The 24,839-nt window shown below is 47.2% G+C and overlaps 1 protein-coding gene across 2 annotated transcripts in view; it reads right to left on the bottom strand.

Moving 5' to 3' along the window:
- The window catches only part of DNHD1 (dynein heavy chain domain 1), an 80,009-nt gene that overhangs the window by 8,670 nt on the left and 46,500 nt on the right, over positions 1-24,839 (bottom strand). The window contains exons 16-31 of one of the 2 annotated variants that reach the window (XM_043580517.1): positions 24,520-24,614; positions 23,788-23,995; positions 22,129-22,254; positions 21,726-21,823; positions 18,741-21,624; positions 18,364-18,541; positions 18,000-18,192; positions 17,469-17,757; positions 8,340-9,948; positions 7,945-8,153; positions 7,540-7,744; positions 7,365-7,467; positions 3,349-3,498; positions 2,920-3,102; positions 2,359-2,790; positions 1,680-2,139 (exon numbers count right to left, since the gene is read on the bottom strand). In XM_043580517.1, the coding sequence (XP_043436452.1) occupies positions 1,680-2,139; positions 2,359-2,790; positions 2,920-3,102; positions 3,349-3,498; positions 7,365-7,467; positions 7,540-7,744; positions 7,945-8,153; positions 8,340-9,948; positions 17,469-17,757; positions 18,000-18,192; positions 18,364-18,541; positions 18,741-21,624; positions 21,726-21,823; positions 22,129-22,254; positions 23,788-23,995; positions 24,520-24,614 (7,422 nt within the window). Of the gene's footprint in view, positions 1-1,679; positions 2,140-2,358; positions 2,791-2,919; positions 3,103-3,348; positions 3,499-7,364; positions 7,468-7,539; positions 7,745-7,944; positions 8,154-8,339; positions 9,949-17,468; positions 17,758-17,999; positions 18,193-18,363; positions 18,542-18,740; positions 21,625-21,725; positions 23,996-24,519; positions 24,615-24,839 lie in introns of those variants that run through there. The other variant, XM_043580514.1, reaches the window with a different exon arrangement.

The raw sequence follows: 24,839 nt of genomic DNA, 5'->3' as shown, positions 1-24,839 counted from the left end.
CTCTGAGCTGAAGGCCAAGGTTTAGCTGGATGGCAATTAAGGCTTAGTGGAATTTCTCAAGCCCCCAGAACCAATGTTAAGAGAGAAGACAGAAAATAGGGTTTAAATTCAAGAATGAGAGTGTACCAAGATTTCTGGCACTGGTTAATAGCTAACAGAATCCTTACAGATGAAATCTGAAGGAAAGAAGATGAGAGATTTAGTGGAATTAGCCAGAAAATCCTCTATCTGGTAACAAGTGATCAGTGTTTGCTTAATTTGAAGACAAATCCTAAGCCCCCATCCCATTCCGATAGGAAGTGGCTATGTACGGCTGAACAGCTGCAAACAGGATTCTTGACCAATGTTCCTTTCACAGATAGCCCTGGGTACAATGGACAAGGAACATCATACTGTTCATTAGAACACAGGATAGCTGAAGTGGCTGTCCCAAGAACTCACTCTATAGCCAGTGAAGTGATGCTAATCATTTGCCTTCCTATCTCTGTCTGGCATTACACAGTACATGCTAAAGACTAATTAGATAAGTGTGTGTTTCTTACCCTTATCCAGTTTCTAAACAGGAAGTTTACTGTAGTTATCTTGATTTGATTTTGCTTCACTCTGCATATTGGATGTACTGCTATGGTGAGATTGAGAGTATACTCTGTCATAGGTTATAGAATCACAAAGAGCCACATCTAACTCTGATCAAGAACAATGAACACTGTTCACAGCTCCTGGACTCAGAATTGGATGCTGCAGCTAGATGTTTCTTCATTGTGTCCCTTACTAGAAAGGGTGTAAATTTACTTATAGTTGCACATGTGAAAGTTATATAATATACTGTGTATTTTCATAATGGTGTATGGGCACAATGGAAGGTTATGCTGGACAGCCAAGGGATGGAATGTAATAATGGTAGCAGTAATACATGAGTAGTAATACTAAAATTTTTGAGAAATTATTTTTAGGCACTATGTGAACCCCTTTTACATAAATTATCTCATTTAATATGATGTTTTGTAAGATGGGTATAATTAAGATGCTAATTTTATTGTCAAATAAATTTTGGCTTAGAGAGATTAAGTACCATGTCTTAGTTTGCATAGCTAGCAGAGAACAGGTATTTGACCCAGACAGTCAGATTATAGAGCCCACATTACAGACTGCTTTATTATGTACCTTCCATTGTAGATATCTATTACTGTCCCCGGTGCAACTCCCAACACCTTCTGGGAAATAAACACCATTTTCTCCTTCCCCTACCCAATACCCTTGCTTCCTTCCCCTAGGAAACACCTCCTTCTGACACTCTACCCAGATAGGTCTCTGCTCCAAGCAGAGATAATAGAAATATTTCCCCAGAATTCCTGAACATGGGATAAATTCCGACAGTAAGGAAGGCTCCGAGTTGTAGGCCAAGTTTCTAAGAGTGCTGAGCAGACCAAGGAAGTGGAAGATCATGGACTGGTCAGACATGTAAAGTCAGAATCATTGCAGTATAGGCCCCAAGATGCAAATGTGACCTAATTTATTAATATCATGTAGGCTGCTGAAATCTAGGATACGCTGGCTACAAAAATTTAGTGTCTTTATTATGAAAGGGAGGACCACCTGTGGCTGAGTGCTGGCTGTTCAGATACCTGAGAAGGAGAAGCATTATGTTCATTATCCCTGGCTTTATATCTGCACTTTACCTGGACCTCGGGCCAAGCATCTAGTCTCTTGCAGAGGCAGTGGGTTCAGCCAGATGGGGGCCTGGTTGCTAGGGTCAAGCAACAGAGGCCAACGGAAGCTGGAGTAGTGGGTGTGACTTCGCAGGAGCAGGCCTGCCAGGCGGGCTGACTTTGCCTGGGGCTTCAGGTCTCGGTCCCACTGGAACTGTTCAGATTTGGAGCTAAGCAGGGTCAGAAGGTTGAAGGGAGAGCGTGTGGAGAGCAGGGGGTTCTTTGGTGGCATGATGGCAGATTTCTGCTTCTGCTTCAGGGCCTGTGCCACATCATCTGGGCCCAGGGGCTCCTGGAAGCCCCTGCACAGAGCCAGCCACTTGTCCAGTAGCTCCTGGCGCCGCAGTGCTGGGAAAGGACCCAGGTAGATGATGGCAGCTGAACACAGAAGGGCATCCCCGAACATAGTCGTGCAGTGCCCCTTCAACTTCTGGTGTGGAAGGGAAGAACAGAGGGCATGTAAGCCAGCGAGGAGGGTACAGGCAGAGAGGGTCTGATAGAGAGGGCGTGAAGCAGGGTATGCAGGAAAGCATGGTAAGGAGGGCAGTGGGACAAAGGGAGGCAGTGATGGTGCAGGGAGGAGCAGAGTTGTTGGGGTCAGTGGGACAGAAATGAGCTTTGGGGGAAGACCGGGGCAGGAGCTGGTTACCTGGAGCTCTGTAGTCCAGGACTGCATAGGTGTGAGCAGTGCAGACTTTATGGGCCACTTGTGATATTGGCCACATTGAGCGCGAATGAGATTCTCCATCACACGGTTGTGCGAAACCCAGGAGTCTTCCAGCTTATTGGCCAGATCCAGTTTGTGCTCCAGGGTCTCCTGGGCCTGGAACTGGTGGTGGCCCAGGAGGGCCTGCTCCCGAGCCAGCGTGGCCTCTATCTGCCGCAGCAGCAGGCCCGTGGGCAGTCCCCGACGCTGTGCCAGCCCATAGCGCAGGACGGCCCAGAGCCAGGCCGCCAGGCTCGCTGCAGGTATGCTTACTGCCCGCAGAGCTGCATCACTCATACCTGGAGCCTTCAGAGCTTGGGCTAACTTTATCATCTCAGAGTCTGTCATCTTCTCCTTGGGGAAGAACACCAGCTCCTGGGAAAATGTGTTAAGAGGGGTAGGGGCAGACACAGGTGCTCTGGACCTGGCCCTAACAGCCTCGCTCTGCCAAGTCTGCCCTTTGTGCCTCTGCTCTCCTCCTCCATCGTGCTCCACATTCCCTACCTGATAAAAATCCTCGGTGCATAAGAGCTGCTTGGCGCTGGCCCAGCCTGTTTCACAGTGGAACAGATCGCACAGGGCATCGGTCACCCGGACCACAGATTCCGGTGGTACTCGATAGCTCCGTAGCTCCTCAAAGTCGGCTACCTGCAGCTGGCTCAGAGGCCCCAGGAATGCCTTGCCCATCTAAATGAGGAGATATGCACTCTTGAAGTGAATTTCCAAAGCGTCCTCTTCCTTCAATGTGTTGCCAGGAGTGATCACCTCTTCCTAGGAGTTCCCATGAGGGACCATTCCTCAAGCCATCCTACTTCACCCCTCCCCCACGAGACTCCATGACAAGTCACCCCATTCTTTCCTCTGGGCATCCCGTGAAGTGTTGTCCCCTCCCAAGAGAAGAGCAGCACAGGGCAGGCAGCAGCAAGACCCCACCTGCTCCAGGAAAGCCTCATACTGAGCCCGCAGGGCATCCCGCTGCTTGGTCAGGTTCTTGATGAGGTCCTCCTGCTGCTGACACTCCGCCAGCTGCCGCCTATACAGCAGCTTGTCTTGCTGGAGCTGCTGCTGAAGTATGTGGAGGTTCTGCAAACAGAGGTCCAGGCACTGCAGCTCCAGATCCTGGGCCAGGTGGGCTTACCCCAAGGGGAGCCCTGTGGGCTTGGGACTGCAGCATACTCCTCACTTGATAGTCAGGAGGAGCTAGTTGAACTCCATGTAGGCCACAGATAAAGACTGGGCCCTGGAACTATCACTCACTGGTCTATGACTTACACACTTGGTGATGCAGCTCCCAGTGGGTGACTGCTTCTCCTGAACTGCCACATAGGCCCAGGCAGTCTGACTCTGAAGCCCACATGCTTAACCATTATGCCATACTCTATCTTACTTGATCCATTAGTGGCATTTGTCATACAAGACAGTTTCCTCCCTCTTGAAACATTGTCCTCCCTTGACTTTCATGACCCCATGTACTCCTTTGGCTTTCTCCAACTTCTGTGGCTGCTCTTACTCAGTCTTCTCCTCTACCATCCCTTCAGTATTCCACAGCAATGTTTCAGGGCCCCCTTACCTTCTCATCCTACACTTCTATGTGCCCTCCCTAATCTCATGCCTTTCATTACCACTTAAATTTTAACAACTCTCAAATTGCTATCTCTAGCCAGATTTTTTTTCCTGAGCCCCACATCCATGTGTCCATCTGCTTCATGGCAATCTCCTCTTCAATGCCTCACAGGCCCCTCAGAGCCCACATGCCCACAAATGAACAACATATTCACTGTGCCCTGCCAGATCTCTTGCAATCTTACTCATCTCCTCACCCGTTCTTTTTCACAGAGAACTGTAGCAAAACACAGTTTCCCAAGGAAGAAAATCTCATTGTTACTCTGGCTCCATCTCTTCTATTCCCCCAAACCCAACTCATCTTCAAGGCCTTTCTGTTCTACCTCCCACATGTCCATCATGTCTGCTCCCTCACTGCATCTCAGTTTCCACTCTTACCCACTTCTTCTCCTCTGCTCTCCATGCCGTAGCCAAATACCATCATCGTCATGTTTCAGAACATTTGCCAACTCTCCCAGTTGGTTTACGAGGCCTCTGTGCCCAGGAGACCTTAACTCCGCTTTCTAACCTTGTGTCTGTCCTTGCCCCAGCACCCCACTCTCCCAGCCATTCCTGACTTTCAGCTCCTCCAACGTGACACACATTCTCCTCCTTCTGGGCCTTTGCCCACGCTTTTGCTTCAGCCTGTGACAGTCTTCCCACCCACCCCCACTCCCTTTTACGCCAAATCCTAGCTAACCTCCAGGCATCACCTTTGGTGCACTTCATTCATTTCTTTACATATTTAAGGAATGATTTTTAGTGCTTGCCGTGTTCTACACATGGCTCTGTGCTACTTACTGTGGCACTTTGCTTTCTCTAGAAAGTCTTGATACTTCAGAGCTCCCTGGACTTTGTGATAACACAGTGTTATCACAGTAACAGTAATTGCCTAGCTGAGTCTATATGTTCCAGTAAACTAGGCACCATGAAGGCAATGACAGTGCCTTATCTTTCTTAATTAGGAGGAGCTATCATTTATTGAACTCTTACTATGTGCCAGCACTTAAAAAAATTTTTTTAACATTTATTCATTTTTGAGAGATAGAGAAAGACAGAGCGTGATGGGGGAGGGGAAGAGAGAGAGGGAGACACAGAATCCAAAGCAGGCTCCAGGCTCAGAGCTGTCAGCACAGAGCCTGACACGGGGCCTGAATCCATGAACCGCGAGATCACGACCTGAGCTGAAGTCAGCCGCTTAACTGACTGAGCCACCCAGGCGCCCCTGTGCCAGCACTTTTAAATGCTTTCCAAGTAAGATGTCATTTAATCCTCATCCTAACCTCTCTGGGTCTTACTTTTCTCGTCTATAACATGGGAAAAAGGATAGCCACCTCAGAAAGTTTTGGCAAGGATTCTAGTGACTTATCTATCTAGATGTAGACATCAATGTAGACACAGACATAAATATCAATGTGTGGCTGGACAGAAAAAAAGTGGAGTTCCCTTAATTGTTGTAGAGTACAGTAATGAATAAATGGACCAGTGGAATATGAGAGAAAAGGGAGATGGAGGGCTCCAGAATGACTCCTGGGATTTGGCTTAAGTGACTAAATGGATGGTGATGCCATTTCCTGGTGTGGGGAACACTGAAAGAAGTACACACTATTACAGCTGTTGAGTGAATGGGCAAAGGATCTGACATTGAATGCCTCTGACACTATGAACCTCTCTCTCCCTCTCTCTCTCTAAGATTTTATTTTTAAGTAATCTCTACACCCAGTGCGGGGCTCGAACTCAAAACCCCTGAGATCAAGAGTCACATGCTTTTCCGACTGAATCAGCCAGGTGCATCCACTATGAACATCTCTTATTCAGATTTTTGGGTTTCTTATGTTGTGCTTTGATATAACTGACTCAAAGAATAGTAGCACCTTTAAATCAGATCAACAGTTCCTGGTATTCATCACTTGTTTTTCAACACAAGACACTGGAATTTGGAAAACACTTGATGGGCATTCCTGTCCCTCTGTGAACTATTTTGTTTTGTTTTGTTTTCACCTTAATGAGCCCTGAAGTTTTATCTAAGCTAGTGACCCTTGGTGGTGAATGGTAGGAGGGTACCAGTACCGTGAGAACTCCAACATCATTTACAGAGAACACGTTGACAACCATGCATGTAGACACAATGGAAGCCATGCCCCTAGAGTTGCACAGCACTGGGTGATATCCCTGAGGCACCCATCAAAAGGGACAGACTGGCCACTGGGAGCTGTATGGGCCGAAAGCCCAGTTGAGGGGAAGTATTTGTCCTTTTGTCCAACCCATTTGAACTAGTGAGTTGACCACTAGTTCACTTCTCTGCAGTTATCCCTGAACCTTCACCAAAGCCTTGTGTAGCAGGAATAAAAAGAAAAGCTATTTTGGAATTCTCTCTTATTAAGAACAAAATGAGATTTAAGTTTGGACAAGAAAAATATCTCTTGTTACATGAGAATTGTGTTGGGAGAGTTCTAAAGGAAAAGTGGAGTGGTTGAATAGCATTGTGAGTGGGCATGGGGAGAGGGAGGAGAAGAGAAGAGCTGATTACTGGGAAATGCCCTGTGGAGGGTGACTAAAGAAATTCAGGACATTGAGGTCTAATGTACCATTCCAGTCTCTGGTCTGGTCTAAAATCTAAATTGACCCACTGCCATCGCCCATCCACATTTCCTGGTGGACACAAGAGCCTTGTATAGTCAGTGCTTTTATGGAGGGAAGAGGTACAGAGACAAAGCTATATGGGAGAACAGGATGGCTATAAGAGGTGTGCTAACGAGTCATGATAGAGAATCCAGGAGAAGAGATAAGAGTAGAGGTGATCATGAGAGTATAATCTCTGCCCTGTTTCCGTTGGGAATCCATGGAGATTTGGGGGAGTACACTGAACTTCCCATAGTCAAGGTACATACTGAGGACACCAGAAGAAGACACTGGGGTTTCATGTGTTTAGAAGAATCGGCCTGATCTCAGCTGTGCCATGGGCAACCTTGAGCCTAAGCTCTAAAGGAGGTGATAGCAGAGACTAAAGAGATCCCCTGAGGAAAGGAGTACTCTTAAGAGATAAGAACTGAGGCTCAGAGGTGCCTGGCTCAGTAGGTAGGAAGTGTCTGGCTCTTGATTTTAGCTCAGGTCATGATCTCACAGCTCATGAGTTCGAGCCCTGCGACTGGGCTCTGCACTGTTGGGATACTGTCTCCTTTGCCCTCTTCCCCTCCCCTGCTTTCTCTCTCTCTCTCAAAATAAATAAAAATAAACTTAAAAAAAAAAAAACCCTTAGGTTCGGTTTGATTGGTTCCTCCAAAATCCCCCTTTGGTCTCCTGCTTTGACCCTACTGTGCATACCTCACAATCTTCTCCCCCTTTACCTTGCGGGAACTTTTCAGCAGCTGTTCCAAGTTAAAGACAAAGTTGGTGTGGGCATTGTGTTTCTCCATAAGCATTCTCAGATTTTCCAGGGCATTCTGGATCCTGGAGAAACAATATACCAATTAGTGGACCCAAGGAAGCAGGAGGTACAGTGCAGGAAATGGGGCCACTCACCGTTGGGCCTTCTTCTTAATCTGCAGAGTCATCTGTTGCTGCAGCAGCACGAAGGTGTCCAGAAAGTCTAGAAATGTCTTGGGGGTGACTAGTGGCAACTCAGGGCATAGGTGTCCATGGTAGCTGGCAGCCGAAAGGTGGATGAGAGCCATGGCTTTGGCCACACTGGGAATTGACGCCTGGAGGTCTGGGCACTTCAAGGAGTCTGAAATGGGCATGACTTTAGCCTGGGCTTGTGAACTTGTAGGGGAATGGGAAAGAAAAGGGACCCTCTTCTGATTTAGGAAAAGGGGCAGAAAAGGTGAAGGGGGTCACTAGGTTCTAGGGAGAGAGAGAGAGAGACTGACCTGAATCCTCATTAAAACTTGGTTGGGATGAGTAGTGAGAACAGTAAAAAGGGCTCACCATCATCAATGGATGGATTCTGAGCACCCTCCAGGTAGTGCCGGACCACACTGATCAGGGAGTCTTGGTCCCAGGGTTCATAGCGGTCAATGCTAGCAATGGCCAGTTGAAGAAGCCTCAGGTAAAGGGTGGAAGGCAGCTGTTTGTGGGCCTGGTCATCTCCAATCAGGATGAAGATGTGCAGGTGGTTGCACACTTGCTGGTAGAACCTGTGGGCCAGGAGCTCAGATACTGTCCTCCCCTTTATCCCTGTTTGCCCATCGAGGTCCCAACCCCAAACCTGACCCCTTATCCCTGATCTGAGCTCTCACAGCAGCTCTTAGATTTCTTTTTGGCCTTTTGGCCAGGACAGAGCAAGAGCAAAGCAGTTCCTAGTATGGGGTTCTTGGCCTCACCTGTGCAACAGCACTTCCTTCTTGATGTTCTGCTTGACACTAAGGTTCTCCTTGGGGAGATGTTCTTCAATACTTTCCAGATCTGCCTCTGTATACTGGTCAGGGAAACTGCCCGAGGTTGCCAGGGCCAGCAGACGATGAAGGGTAGTAAGATCCACACCCTTGGGCACCAGCAGGGCCACTGGCTGGCCTAACATGCCAGCATGCCAGCTGGCATCCCGTAGACACTGGAGAATGGCCTCCTCTGAGCCAGATGGCAGATGGAAGAGGTGGGCCTGATAAATGCTAGCTGCCAGAGTGATGGCAGTACGGCGCCCAGTACCCAAAGCCCCTGAGAGCAGTATGCCATGCTGCCGAGGCCTGGCCAGCACCCGGACCAGGCGGGCCACGTGCATGGCCATGGCGTGGCAAGAGGCAAGGGAGGCGTTCAACTTCAGCTGAGAGGCTGTGGTGGACAGCTGCTCCTCCAGGCTCTCCCACTGCCGTTCCAGGTACAGGCTGGGGCTCTCAGAGTTGGACCCTAGTGTCAGCTCCTGACTGAAGACCAGGTCAGAGGGCTTTTCCCAGGGGCAGAGTAGTAGCACTGGTAGCAACAGAGGAGAGACCAGGTCCATCTGGGTGGTTTTCTGCCACCAACTCTTGTTTCTGTTTAACTGAAGTTTGCAGCTGCAGGTCTTTGTGCCTTCCTCCTGGCTTGTATCCTGGCTTATAATTTCTGTGCTTTCCTTCTTTACTGGTGCTGTGGAAGGTGCTAGACCTGAATCATTGGAGGGTGAGCCTGTGGTGACCTGAAGCCCATAAGGGTCGTCCTCCTCCTCTGTCTCACTGCCACTGTTGCTTAAGTCCTCCCACTGGGCCAACTCCCCTTCAGATTCCACTTCGGGCACTCTCTCCTCCTCATCTTCTTCCTCCTCCTCATAGCCCTTGCCCCCATGCTGGGGTGCTGGCTCACAGCAGAAGACACTCTGAGCTACTTCTAGGAGCAGGTTGGCACAGTAGGAGCGTTCTTTAGGGCTATCCAGCCGGTCACAAAATGTCCTCTGTGCCTCATGCAACCAAAGACGCACCATGTTACGTGTGGCCATCATGACTGTCAGGCGGGTGCCACGTAAGCCTGACACCCGGTGCAAGTGCTCCTGATGGTTGGGAACATCCAGAAAACCCCGGGAGCCCATCCTGGTTGGCAGCAGCTGCAAGCTGCCCAGTAGTTGGCTCACAGAGTGCAGGGAAAAGCGGTAATGTGGGTGGAGCGGGGAAGGCATAAAGCAGTTGCCCACAGCCTCCCAGGCCTCCACTGAGGCCCGGACCAGGGCTTTCGCTAGAACCGCCTCCCGTTCCACAGAGGGGAAGCGCTCAAGCCAGGCCTGGATGCTAGGTGTATGCCTGCTCAGAAGGATGGCCTGGGTCATGCTACCCAGGGCCAGCACTGTGAAGAGTCTAAAGAGACGTGGGCACAGTGGGAGCTCACAGAAGCCTGGTACTGTGGCAGTGGCAAGGAAGTTGACTAGAGGCTGCAGCATCTGCAATTCCAAGGTGCTGTGGGCATACACCGTGCCATCTATGGCCTGGCGCAAAGTCTCCAACACTGGCTGGCAGGTCTTCTCTGGGTCTGTGGGACATGAAGACTGACAGTGAGGACATGCAGGTGCGCACATGACGGTGTCACCGGTTCTTCCTATTCCTGCTTCCCTGGGTTTACTTCGGGCACACACAGGGTTCTAAAGGAATTTTGTACACCGGATGTGCTGGGACTTTGTCATGTCTGAGTATATTGTTCTGTCTCCCCCACACCCTCCCTAAAAGCGAGTGATTTCTTCTTCCTTCTCCCTGAAAATCCTACTTCTGTGACCAATTATTTGTTAACAACAGGAAGTTTGGAAGCTGGGACGGATGGAAGCCTGATCTGACACAATAGGGGGAAAGTGCAGTCATCACAGTCAAGAGAGAGGAGTTCTCACACACACACTTTTGTGCAGTCAGTGTTAAACTATGACTTATGTAAAATAAAATGTACACATTTTAAATGTGTAGCTCACGAGTTCTAACAAATGTGCACACCTATGTAACCGCTACTCCAATGATATTTGGAACATTTTCATCACCTCAGAAAGTTCCCTCATGACCCTTTGCAGTCAGTACCCTGCCACATTGTCCCAGGAACTTCTATATGATCTAATTTGTATCACTATTGCTTAGCTTTGCTTGTTCTAGAACTTCATGTAAAGGGAATCGTATTGTATGTAATTTAGCATGTCTGGCTTCTTTCACTCGGCATGATTCTGATATTCATCCATGTTTCACGTGTGTCAGTTTATTCTGTTTTATTGGAGTAGTAGTCCATTATAAAAATACCACAACTTGTAGACCCACTGACACGCTGATGGACATTTAGGTTGTTTCTAGGTTTTGACTGTGCAGAATAATGCTGCCACAGGTGCTGTTGACCACTCACTAATCTTTCTTTTGTGAAGTATCTTTTATCCATTTTTAAAAATGGAGTTTGTTTTCTTATTGAGTTGTAAGAGCTTTTTTATGTATTCTGGGTATAAGTCCTTTGTCAGATATGTGTACTGTATTTTTGTCTATGGCTTACTTTTTCATTTTCTTAACAGTGTCTTTTGAAGGGCATAGGTTTTTGATTTTCACAAAATCCAATATTTGTGTCCTAAGAAATCATTGCTTCTAACCAAGGTCATACAGATTTTTCTCTAACATTTTTTGTAAAGTTTTATAATTTTAGCTTTTACATTTAGGTCTTTAACTGATTTATAATTAATTTTTGTGTATGTCATGGGGTAGGATTCAGGGTTTCTTTTTTTTTTTTTTTTTTAATTTTTTTTTTTCAACGTTATTTATTTTTGGGACAGAGAGAGACAGAGCATGAACGGGGGAGGGGCAGAGAGAGAGGGAGACACAGAATCGGAAACAGGCTCCAGGCTCTGAGCCATCAGCCCAGAGCCCGACGCGGGGCTCGAACTCACGGACCGTGAAATCGTGACCTGGCTGAAGTCGGACGCTTAACCGACTGCGCCACCCAGGCGCCCTAGGGTTTCTTTTTTTTCACCAAACAGATGTGTAGTTGTTCCAACTGCCCCATTGAATTATTTTGGCACATTTGTTGAAAAGCAATTGACTATATATGATTATATAAGATTCTCTGTTTTCTCCCTTTAGTCTGTCTGTATCCATGTCCTTATATGAATACCCCACTCTCTTGATTACTATAGCCCTGTAGTAAGCGTTGAAATAAATAGTGTAAGCCTTTCCACTTTATTCTTTCCTTCCTTCCTTCCTTCCTTCCTTCCTTTCTTACATTTATTTATTTTGAGAGACAGAGACAGAGCACAAGTTGGGGAGGGGCAGAGAGAGAAGGAGACACAGAATCCGAAGCAGGCTCCAGGCTCCAAGCTGTCAGTACACAGCCCGATGCGGGGCTAGAACCCACAAACAGTGAGATCATGACTTGAGCTGAAGTTGGATGCTTAACCGACTGAGCCACCCAGGTGCCCCTATTCTTCTTTTTCAAAGTCGTTTTGGCTCTTCTAGGTCTTTTGTGTTTCCATATAAGTCTCAGAATAAGCCTATCAATCCTGTCATTTTATACCAAAACAAACAAACAAACAAACAAACAAACAAACAAACAAAAAAGCCTGCTCAGATTTAGAAGATTTAGATTGACATTCCACTGAATCTATAGATCAACTGGGGGAGGAGAATGAGCTCTGTAATGATATTAACTCCTCTGACCCATGAACATGGTATATCTCTTCATTTATTTGTCTCCTTTACCTCAGCAATATTTAGTGATTTTCAGTGTATATATCTAAGTTTATTCCTAAATATTTTAAGCTTTCAGATGATATTTTAAGCTATATTTAAAATTTTTGATTGCCAGTTGTTACTAGGATATAGAAATACTTATGATTTCAATAGATTTACTTTGTATCCTATGACCCTGCTAAATTAAATTCACTTATTTATTCTCGCAGTTTTGTAGGGTTGTTTTGTTGTTGGTGGTGATGGTGTAGATTACTTAGGATTCTCTGTAGAAAATCATGTTGGGGCACCTGGGTGGTTCAGTCGGTTAAGTGTCCAACTCTTGATTTCAGCTCAGGTCATGATCTCACAGTTCATGAGTTTGAGCCCCACATCGGGCTCTGTCTTGAGATCACAGAGCCTGCTTGGTATTCTCTCTCTCCCTCTCTCTCTGCCCCTCCCTGGCTTGCTCTCTCTCTCAAAAAATAAACAAACATTTAAAAAATAAAAAAAGAGACAAAATCATGTTATATGACAGTAGAGAGAGTATTAGTTTGTCTTTTCCAATTTTAAAAGCTTTTATTTATTTTTCTTATTGCACTGATGTGGTGCACTGATGTGCACCAGAGACCCACTGATGGGCCTCTGGTGCAATATTGAATAGAAGCAGTGAAAGTGGATGTTATTGCCTTGTGACTGATCTTATAAAGTGTTCAATATTTCACCATTAAGTATGTAATTAGCTGTAGGTTTTAATAGATGTCCTTCATCAAACTGTGAAAGTTCCCTTCTATTCCTAGTCTGCTGAGAGCTACCATGAATAGTGTTGAATTTTATCAAATGCATTCTCTTTATCTACTAAGATGATCTTACATGTTTTCTCATTTATTCTATTAATGTCATAAATTATACTGATTTTTGAATGCTGACTCAACTTTACATTCTGGGGATATAGTCCATTTGATCACAATGCTCTGCTTAAACTACATCCCACAGATTTTGATATGTTTTGTTTTATTATTCAGTTCAAAATATTTTCTAATTTCCCTTGTGATTTCTTTGATGCATGAATTATTTAGAAGTGTGTTTATTGCAAAGAATTTGGGAATTTTCTAGCTGTATTATTGAGTTTTATTATTGTAGTCAGAGAAAATATTCTACAAATTTTAATCCTTTGACATTTGTTGAGACTTATTTTATAGCCCAGCATTATCATTTATCTTGGAGAATGCTCCATATACACTTGAAAAGAAAGTGTATTTTGCAGATGGTGGGTATGATGTTCTGTAAATGTAAATATAGTTGATAGGGCTATTTAGATCTATATCCTTATTTCCTCTCTCCTGTTCTATTAAGTATTGAGAGGAGTATTAAATCTCCTATAGTGATTTTGGACTTGCTATTTGTCCCTCATTTCTATCCATTCTTTTTCTTTGTATATTTTTGTATTTATTTATTTATTTATTTATTTATTTATTATTTTATTATTATTTTTTATTTATTTATTTTTGAGAGAAAAAGACAGAGAACGAGCAGGGTAAGGGTAGAGAGAGAGGGAGATACCTCTATACTATACAATAGTATAATCAGAAGCAGGCTCCAAGCTCTGAGCTGTCAGCACAGAGCCTGACGTGGGGCTTGAACCCACAAACTGTGAGATCATGACCTGAGCCAAAGTTGGACGCTTAACTGCAGAGCCCAATGCAGAGCTTGAACCCACAAGCTGTGAGATCGTGACCTGAGCTGAAGTTGGACACTTAACCGACTGAGCCACCCAGGCGCCCCTCTTTTTCTTTGTATATTTTGAAGCGGTTTCAGGTGCATACACATTTAGGACTTTTATGTCTTTTTTATTAATTAAATCTTTTAATTCTGAGATATCCAGTTCTCTATCTCTGGTAATACCCTTTGTCTTGAGGGACTTTTTGGAGTGCTTAGGACTTTACATTTAATGTAATTATTCATACAGTTGGTTTAAAGTCCATCATATTGTCATTTGTCTTCTAATTGTCTCTCTTTTTTTTAATTCCTCTATTGCTCATTTCCTGCTTCCTTTTACATACTTAAATATTTTTATATTTAAAATATATTTTAAATTATACTCTTTGCTATTGTTATTGAGTGATTTTTCTAGGGTAACAATATGCCTCCTTAATGTATCAATACTTAGAAGTAATATTGTGCCACTTCACACCTCATGCCTGACCTTTCCCAATTCCTAGTTCACATTTCACGAATGCAAGAACCTTACAATAGTATAATTTTTACTCACTGCTCCCACCCTATCCTTTTGCTACCATTCCAGGTTATTTTCTACTTCTGCCAAAAATGTTATTACTTTTATTTTTAAACTATCAACTGTCTTTTTACATTTTTTAAAATGTTTATTTATTTTTGAGAGAGACAGAGACAGAGTGCAAGCAGGGGAGGGGTAGAGAGGGAGACACAGAAGCTGAAACAGACTCCAGGCTCTGAGCTGTCAGCACAGAACAGAGCCTGATATGGGGCTTGAACTCACGGACCATGAGATCATGACCTGAGCCAAAGTTGGACACCCAACCGACTGAGCCACCCAGGCGCCCCGACTATCAACTATCTTTTAAGGAAACTAAGAGATGAAGAAGAAGGTTACTTATATGCACCCACACATTTACCATTTCTGGTGCTCTTCCTTCTTTTCCATAGATCTGAGTTGCCATACAATTCTATTTCCCTTCTGCCTGAAGAACATCTTTTAGCATTTCTTATAGTGCAGTTCTAGCGATAGTAAATCTTCTCAGCTTTCATGCATCTGAAATACTTTTTATTTTATCCTCATTTATGAAGAGTATCTATACTGGACAGAGAATTCTAAGGTGACAGGTCCCCCTCCCCTTTTAGTACTTTAAAGATGATTATTTCACCATCCTCTGGGTTCTGTTGTTTCTGATGGGAAGTTAACCATCATTCTTAATATCATTCATCTGTACATAATGTGTTTTATCTTTTCTCTGACCACTTTCAAGTGTCTCTTTCTTTGATTTTCAGCTGTTTGACTATGATGTGCCTGGGTGTGGTTTTCTTTTTATTATTTTAATTGGGGATAACTGAGCTTTCCCTTTCTGAAAGTCAGTATTTTCCAAGAAATTTGGGAAAATTTTGTTCATTATTTCCTCATAGGTTTTTTTTCTGCCCTAATCTCACTCTCCTTTCCTTCGGGAACCCCAGTTACGTGTGTGTTATACTGAAGCTATATTCATATTCAGTATTTTTCTGTTCTTCAGGATTCACTGACTTTTGCTATTGCCAATCTGCTGTTAAACCATGCAGTGACTTTTTCATTTCAGTTATTGTGTTTTCCAGTTCTTTCCATTTCCATTTAGTTATTTTTGGTAGTTTCTATTTCTTTGCTGAGATTACTTATGCGTTCACTCATTAAGATCATATTTTCCTTTAAGAATCTGAGTACTTTTATAATAGCTGCTATAAAATATTTGCTAAATTCTACTTCTAGACCATTTCAAGGTCAGTTTTTATTGACTGTTTTCTCTAGACAATGGGTCACAGTTTTTTGTTTTGTTGTATGTCTTTTAATTTTTTTTAATTTTATACTAAATGTTTTGTTGGCTATTACCGTAGGACATCTTTTTTTTTAATATCTTTTTAAAGTTTATTTATTTATTTTGAGAGAGAAAGAGAGAGAGAGGCAGAGAGAGAATCCTAGGCAGGTTCTGCACTGACAGTGCAAGAGCCCGAGGTGGGGCTAGAACTCACGAACCATGAGACCAGGACCCAAGCTGAAGTCGGACACCCAACCGACTGAGCCACCCAGGCACCCCCACCCTAGGACAACTTTTACAATGCCAGCTGTAATATACTTCACTCCACAACATCGTTGCAACGTTTTCAGCCTTCCTGCTGAAATCTCTTCTCAGCTGCTATTCAGATCTGAATTTACCCTTTCTATTTACAACTGACAATCTGATTATTTGTGCAAATTTACTGAAAGGGCCAAATAAGATAGTTGCAGAAAATTACAGGTCTTGGTGCTAAACAGACTTAATTTTAATCTTGGTTCTGACATTTTACTGGCTAGAGTATCTTGGGCAAGTTATAAAAATCTTTCAGTTTCTTCATCTTTAAAATGATCATAGCAAATTTCCATCTTAATAGGATTTTATGAGCACTAAAGATGATATAAAGTTTGTAACACACAGTCCTCAATAAATTGTACCTATTATTATTAAGTGTGTCTACAACCTGATTCAAGTTTTCTACATTTCATAAAAGACTTCAGTGTCTAACTGGACAATCCAGCTAATACTTTGGCCTATACTTTACTTCTGCCCATTCCCATGGGCATATCCCATGGCCACATTCAAACCTGTCATTATCACTTTAGAAACTTTAAATTTTAGTATCCCAGACTTTTATCTCAATTTCCCCTTTCCTTTGTAATCTTTGCTTCTATAAACTCTTAGTGAGTACTTACTTCCTCTTGGGTCTATCAGAATGAATAAGACAAATCTCTCTTCTCATGAAGTTCAGAGTGTAGTGGAAAGGATCAACAAGTAAACACACAATCATAAAACCATGGTTGTCACAGATTTTTGTACAGAGCATGAGATGAATATCTAACCTAGCCTGGAGGCTCAGATTTCCTGGAAAAGATGTTGCCTAAGCTTATGTGTAAAGAATAAGGACTTATCCAGATACATAGAGGAGGGAAGACAGAGAAGACAGCAATCCCAGAGGCTAGAGGAAACCTGACTTACTGAATGCCTGTACATAGTTGACTCCAGTTAGAGTACAGAGTGTCAGAGAAGAAAGCCTCATCGCAAGGAATCTTTCAAGAGCATTCACCAAAGTTCCAGGTAGTGACTGACTGAACCAGGGAAGATGGAATGGAAATAAGTGGACAGATTTGAGAGATATTTAGAATGCAAAATTGAGAGACATGGTGACTGGACTTCGGTAAGATGGCAGGAGATGTCAACAAGATTTCTGACTTAAGTGACTGGATGGATGGTTGTACTCGTTACTAAAGGACAGGAACAGGTTTTCAGGGTCAGATGATGAGTTCAGTGTTGAGTCTGAAGTGCCAGTGGGACAAGATAGAGATTATACAGTAAGTAGCTGTGTAAACAGGTCTAGCACTTAGAAGAAAAGCCTGGCCAGGGATAAAGATTTAGCAGTCAAAGCATAGAGATGGCAGATGAGGCCATGAGAGGGGTGTGATTGTTCAGGGAGCACATTTTCAATGAGAAGATATTAAGAATGGGATGCTGAGGTTTGGTCTCTAAGTGTCTAATTGAGAGTCAGTAAATATCGTTAGGGATTTTACAGTCTCAAGAGATCACCATGACTCCTTTCTTCCTCCGCCCAGCTACTTACTAGAAGTGGCCAGGTGCAGATCTTCCAGCAGGAAGAGGAGGGAGCCTTTAGAATCCAGGTGCGGCCCAGGTGATGGGGCAGCTTGTACTTGGCCCTGGACCCCTTGACTCAGCAGCAGGCGCAGGTGGGTGGGACTAAAGGCAGAGTGGATGGGGCTGTACGTGTAAGGGTGATGTGGCTCCACCAGCATCTCCACAAAGGTTGACTTCCCTGTTGCCGCCTCTCCAGCCAGCAGCACTGGGTGTCCCTCTGACAGCAGCAGGTCCACCACATATAAGAGCCGTTCAGTCTGCAGGACAGGAGCAGGGCTTACTGGGGCAGTGCCAATCTAGGCAGTAATCTAGGTGAAAGCAAAGGTCTAGGGGTCTTGTCTTAGAGCTGCACCTGCAGAACACTTCACATATTCTTGTGATTGTGAAAACATATCAAAGAACAGAAGCAGGGGGGAGCCCCAGCTGGCCCCAGAACATAGACTCCCCCAGGATATCTCCTTGAGCCCCAAGCCCAGCTACTGCCCCATTGTCTTCACACCTGGGGAGAAGGGTTGAAGGTGCCCGGAATTCCTCTGATGCGGCTACCCAGGTAATGGCCAGTGAAGGGGACCAATGTCCCATTTTCAGGGCATACATGTAGATCAAACACCAAGGCTGAAGGCAGTGGCTCCAGGTAGTTGCAGAGGCAACTAATAGAACCCCTCATGAAGCTATCAAAGAGGGGCCAGAGCCTGTTCAGATGGATGTACAGGCAAAAGTGTCAGATAGTTACAACAATTCCGTTTGTGACACACTCACACATTCCACCCTCCCCGACAGTCATGTCACCTGGGTTAACTCCCATGTGCCAGTCCATCTCAGCTCTCTGAATCCCCCACCCCCGGCCCCACCCCTGCAGATACCTGGAGGGAAGGTGGGCTCCAAAGCCCCAAACCAATGCAAAGAGAAAGCTGCTGACAGCCAGCGAATGCTCCTTGCACTTATTAGGTACATCATCACTGGCAACCTGGGATGGGTTCAGAGAGCTGCTTTTTGAGGACTTGAAGCTCTGGGCCACAGGATCACTACAGCTGAGGTCCTCTGCAAAGGTCACCATGGCCAGAATAGGAGCACAGGTAGGAAAAAGTGGGGGGTGGAGGAAGTGAGTAGAGATTGGCTCTGCTGCCCACTTTTGGTCCCCAGGCCCAAATCGACTAAGGAACCCAGACCCCAGGCACCAGCTGTATGCCAGCTGTCCTCAAGGCCCCTTGTCCCAAGCCATCCCTTCTCTTTCCCTCACCTGAGACATGTGCCTTCTCCCCTTCATCTATGCGCAGGTGGGGGCCAAGCAGACCACGCAAGATACGGGCCAGGCTGGTCACTTCGGCCACACCTGGGCAAACGGCCTGCTGCCCATGAACCTGCAGCAGAGAGCAGGCGCCCTGCCGGGTGAGGAATCGGAACGTCGCTGGCACCAGTGCTTGAGCCAGGCGGTTGAGCTCAGTGACTGTCTGGGGTTGCAGGCGGTACTCGTGGGGCAGGGTTGCCATCAGAACACTAAGCATGCTTTGCCAAGTCTGCTCCCCGCCACACCAGACGAGGGCACACCGGCCTGCCACTTTGGGGGACATACCTGTTGCATCTCCCACCTCCATCAGGAGAAAAGTACCTGGGGGTCGTGCTATCTGCTGCCCATTGGGGAGGCTGAGCTGGGGGGCATCACTCAGGAGGCAAGTGATAGAGTCCAGCCAGGCAGCACTGGCGACCCCATCACATATTATCCAGTGCTGGATACCCACCGATTCCTGTGGTGGCCCCTTTGGGCCGGCAGTCTTACATGGATTGGCTGCACGAAACAGCCTGGGGAAGACGCCATGGTGCCAGCAGGGGCCCTCTAGCCATCCCAGGAACTCCTGGGGGCTGAGGACATTGGGATACAGGTGGGTGATCTCCACAGGCTGGCAGCCCTGAGCTGAGGTGTCCTCCCTGGCTGCCAGCCGATTCTGGATCTTAAATAAGCTGTGCCAACAAGTGGTCTTGCCACTGCCTGCAGGGCCCAGGAGCAAAACACCCGAAACCCGGCTCAGTGCCTGGCTCAGCTGCTCCAGGGATCCCAAAATATCAGGGCTGGGATGGAGGCCTATCTGCTGTAGTTCCTCCACCAGCAATGGCTTCCTCAGCGTGTGGGTCACAGGCTCTGCCAACACCTGGCGGGCATTAGGGAAGAGCCCACAGAGCAGCTCTTGGAGGTTGTGCAGGTGGACACCACTGAGGATGCTGAATAGTGGTGAGCGTAGCAGGGCACGCAATAGGGCAGCCTCCTCATTGACAGCTAGGCTGTGGGGCTGCTGGGACTTGGGCTCCTTCGTCACATGTAATTCTTGTATTGTGTCTTCCAGAACCTGCTTGAGCAATGGCAAGCGGCAGGGCAGGGATGCAGACACCAGCTCACGCTCTAGGGAGAAGAATTTAGACAAGCGGGAAGCCATGCGGGAGGCATCCCGCATCCCTGCACCCAGCAGGGTCAGCTCTGCCACTTGCTGCAAGTCAGGCAGTGTCAGTGCCACAGGCCGTAGCAGCAGGTGCAGGTTGGCAGGCACAGCAGGACTCAGGGAACGCAGCGTCAGGAAACAGCCATAGCAAAGGCGTATGTACACGTGATGTTTCTCAAAGAAGCCACTGCCCAGGAGCTGGGGGTGTGTGGGGTCAACAGTGCTGGTACTTCGGGAGGCCTCCTGGTACAGTGGGGCACAGAGGTGGTGCAGCTGAGTGAGGCGCTGGCCCAGGGCAGAGAGCAAGCCGAGGGGTAGGCGCTGAGCCTCCTCCAACAGCAGCCAGGCACCACCCTGCAAGGCCCCGTTCAGGTAGTTGCTCAGGCTTTGGGCTTCTGTCTGAGGCAGGCAGGGCATTGTCACCAGCTGGCGTCCCAGGGCCTGTGCCATGCTCTTCACCATGTCTGTCTTGCCCACTCCTTCAGGGCCCAGTAGAGCCCCACAGGCCACCTCTTCCAAGGCCAATAACAGCACCAGAGCTGGCCGCTCAGGCAGCAGGCTGGGTAGAGACCCTAGTCTGGGACCCAGGTATTCATAATTGTACAGAAAGGACCGACCCAGCACATCTATCCAGCATGCAGCTGGTGACAGAGAAGTCTCAGTAGATGCAATAGTCTTGAGACTCTGCAGGGGTTTCTGGGGGACGATGTGAGGTGAACCCAGGTGGTATTTGAGTTGGCGGGCCCAATGGAAATCTGTCAGATCACTGACCTGGTGCTCCTGCAACAGCTGTGCTATATCCCGGTGAGTCACTGCCATGGCCAACAGAGCACTGAGCAGGCTGGTCTGGCGGACAGAAGACAGGGGCTGCCCACCCTGGGAGGCCCTGTGAGCCCGTATAAAATGCACCAGTGCCTCGAGCTTGCGCACATGTGTGGGGACCATGGCCAGGGTCCTCCCCTCTAGCAGAGCCTCCTCCATCTCCGCCCACCATACCACCTCCTCCGCCACCATCACACACTGCCAAGGGAAGGCCTGGACTAAGTCTAGCCAGTGGTGGACACACAGCTGCAAGGGCAGCTGGCCTTGCTGGGGCAGCTGCCTGAAGGCCTCATCTAGGGACGGGCCCAGAGCGAGACGGGAAGCCACACAGCCCTGCAGCATGTGCACAAGTGCCAAACGCAGGCACTTCTCCAGATGGGCCAGCCATTTGGGGAGATCCGGATGCAGAGGAACAGACCCCTGCAGCTTCACCTCCTCCCCACCCGCCCCAAGCACTGCAAATGCCTCCACCTGAGTAGATGGCTTTGGGCTTGAGTCCCGGTCATCCGTGTTTTTGTCAGTCAGGCTGGAATTGAAACTCACAGCATATACATGAGGAAAGCAGCGTCGTACCCAGAGCTGGGCCTCACATGATTCCAGGGGGGCAGCCAGCAGGGCTACCAGCTCACTATTGCTGAGGAAGAAGAGGCGGGGGAAGTCAGCACACACCCCATAAAGCACGGTCTCCAGGGCCATGATGATGCCCTCCAGCTCCACCGAGCCTGCTTGCAGCAGTTGTTGTAGCTGCTGGCCTCGGAAGTGAGGGCTCCGCTTGATGCTGGGCATTACAAGTGACAGAACCAGGGGGTCAGCTACAGAGGTCTGCATCAGGATCCGATACTGATCATCCATGGCCTTGAACCGGGAGTTCTGCAGTGAGGGAGGGGTTAAAAGTGAGGGCAGCTCCCCCTCCCATGATAAGCCCCACTATGCAGTAGCCCTTGTCCACCTGCCTCACCCCTCTTTCCTACCAGGTTGGAACTAGGAAACTCGATCTTCATCTCATACAGAATTTTATTCAGAAAAATCCACTTCTGCTGGAAAGTCACCCACACCTCCAGCAGGGCACCTGTGTGAACACCAGAGGATCACTGGAGGGAGGCTAGGGTTCCAGCTTCCGCAAGGTCCAGCTGACCCTGACCTCTCAGGGTGCCCCACCCCCAAATACTCAGCAGGACCCAGGGACCTTCCTTGGAGAGCAAACTTGTCCTGTGAATAAACTTTCACCTGGTCACCTGAGCCCAAGAAGTAGGAAGAAGGTCCTCGCTCGGTCCTTCTGGTCTTCCCCCACCCAACCCCCACCTCTCACCCCATCCCTCTGGGCATTCCCGCCCTAGATCCCACCCACTCTCTAGGCTAGAGGCCTGCACTCACTCAGGCTATGCATGATGGTCACCCACTCCAAAGCTATTTTGTTTAAGTCTCCTGACTTTTGGATGGCCAGGATCTTGAACAATACCTGAAGACTCTCCTGGATAGAATCCTGCAGGCTGCTGTAATCTGAGGAAGAGTGGGTTCTAGCTGAGTGGAGCTGGCAGGCAGATGGGGCAAGGGCAGGGGTGGTGAATACCCAAATTATACTGAAACTCAGTTCTCAAGCTATTCCCTAGAAGACTCAAACATTTTTTCTTCCACTAGTTGCAAAGTATGCTCTCCTAGAGTCAGAGTGTGTTTAAAGCCTGTCCATGTGAGTTATAATCTTAATTACAGAATTTGATCTCATATTATGTTAACCACTGAAATATGGGTGAGGAAGAGTTGCTGGTTCTATGGAAACTATGGAAAACCTTCAGTAAAGGTGAGCTGATAAAAACATGATATTAAATTAGGTATACTCCCAATTTTTTTTTTTTTTAAGTAGGCTTCACGCCCAGCAGGGAGCCCAATGTAGGGCTTGAACTCACAACCCTGACATGAAGACCTGAGCCGAGATCCAAAGTCAGTTGCTTAACTGACTGAGCCACCATGTGCCCCTAGGCCAGTCAATTTTTAAAACTTGGGAAACTATAATAACATCTAGAAAAATTTTGGACTCCAGCAACTTCACAAGTGTCTTCATGTCACTGCTCAACTTTACAGAAGCTGAAAGTGGAAATGGCGGACAATGCATTAATGCAGGAAAGGCAGTGAGGAACTTCTATCAGTCGACTGCAAATCAAGGTCAAGCCCTTGTCCTCAGGCTAAAAGGTTATGTTTATATGTTTTAAGCTAAAGTAAAAATTTTAAGCCATGTGTATCTCATATTTTATGATCTCTCTATTTAGCTAACTTTGAATTTGCCAGTTGAGTTTCAAGTGGATTGGATAAGACAATTTCTCCTCTACTGGCAGTTCCCTAACTATACCATCTTGGGTGCCTGTACATATGCTGTTCTCTCTGCCCGGCATGCCCTTCTCTCCTTGTAAGTTTGGCAAACTTCTGCTCCTTCAGGAGTCAGCAATGAGGCCTTTACCTATGGGAAAGGAAGATTCCTCTGACTCTCCCCAATCCTTTGAAGCTAGTCCTCTTTCTGAGATTCTACTGCCCTCAGTTAAATTCTCCATCATGCACTTATCTCTATTCTATCATCCTCTCTCACTGGATTAGGAGCTCCTAGAGGACAGAACTTGGACTGTAAATCTCAAGGTCTCTTGTGTTTGGCTCCGAGAAGGCAGGTAGGTTTGATGCAGGAATGATAAAAGAGTGAATGAATGGGGCAAGAGATCCGACAACAGGATGCAATATAGAGGAAAGAGCACTGGAAAATGGAGAGACATGACTGTGAGGGATTTTTTTAGTCCACCCAGAAAGGGAAGGACCTTTGCTGAAAGGGCCAGGCATTGGGTAGGAGGGAGGGAGCAGGGGGCTCCCAAGATTAAGACTATACAGGTGCTACATGGAAGAACTGTCTCAGAACAGACAGATGTCTCAGGTTGCTCAGTAAGGATGGGGCCCTGGCTAGAGAAGCCAGATTGGGCAGGGTTGTGTGGATGTGGTGGACAAATGTAGCCCCTAGCAGAGGGCTATAACTGGACAACAAGAGCTGGGTCTCACCTGAAAGGATGAAGGTGCCGCTATCCTTGCTCACCACCTCCCACTGGGGGCTATGGAACATTTGCCTCTTGGAGCGCTCCAAGGCGGGGGGCTCATAGGGTACATACAGGATGAAGTTCATCAGTCGCAGCTGGCGTGCCTCCCAGACCCGCTGCAGCCGCCGGAGAGTTTCTTGGGCACGGATTTGTTCGTTTTCACACTGCCAGATCTGGAACAGCTGGGTCTCAGGAACCAGCACTGGGTGATGGCTCAGGGGATAGCCTTGAAAGTGGGACTCCAGGGCTAGGGCTCAGGGGAATGGAAGTCTCAGAAATGTAGAGTGGGACCATTTGGCCTCAGGTAGGTAGCATCAGCAGCATACTTTGACCTAGGGCTGCTTCCTTGAAGCCTACTCTTTTGCAAGGTTTTAGCTGAGCAGATAGTGCCTTAATCAGTTCATATTGGAACAAGGCAAGTGTTGGAGGACATCTGCCATCCTGTGTGCCCACAAATTTGGGGTGCCACCCAGTTCCTTCTGGGGGTGGGGCATGCTCTCAGGCAGAGTCTGAGACCACCCATCAGATCCCCACACCCCCCAGGCAGGACCAAAAACTCAACCTCCCGCCTTCCCACCCACAAGCCAGTATCTACTGTCCCCTGTCTCAAGGGGCTGCTGGGACTTAACTGGCTCTATTAGAGTTTAGCACATAGGTTCTGGGCTTGGATCAACTTCTTCTCTCTGGAGGGCCCCACCTGATTGATTTGATCTGCAAATTCGAGCAGCGGACAAGTTAGCAGCTGGCCCAGTGTTAGGAGTTCCGTGTTCTGAAGACTGCCCAGCCCTAAGGCTGGAGGTAGAGGGGACAAGTCAGAGAAACACTCAGTACATGGCAGAATCCAGCCCATATCTGCAACCCTGATCTGCAGATCTAGAGCCCAGATCTGCAACCCTGAGCCCAGCCCAGCCCAGCCCAGCTCCCAGACAGCAGATCTCAAAGCACAACATAGAGCCAAGAACCCAGAACCTAGGGTCCAGAACACAACACAGAGCCCAGAGCTAAGACTGTAGCTTG

The sequence above is a fragment of the Prionailurus bengalensis genome, chromosome D1 (assembly GCF_016509475.1).
Source record: "Prionailurus bengalensis isolate Pbe53 chromosome D1, Fcat_Pben_1.1_paternal_pri, whole genome shotgun sequence".
NCBI classification, from domain to species: domain Eukaryota; kingdom Metazoa; phylum Chordata; class Mammalia; order Carnivora; family Felidae; genus Prionailurus; species Prionailurus bengalensis.
This window is presented reverse-complemented; position numbering and strand designations above follow the sequence as displayed.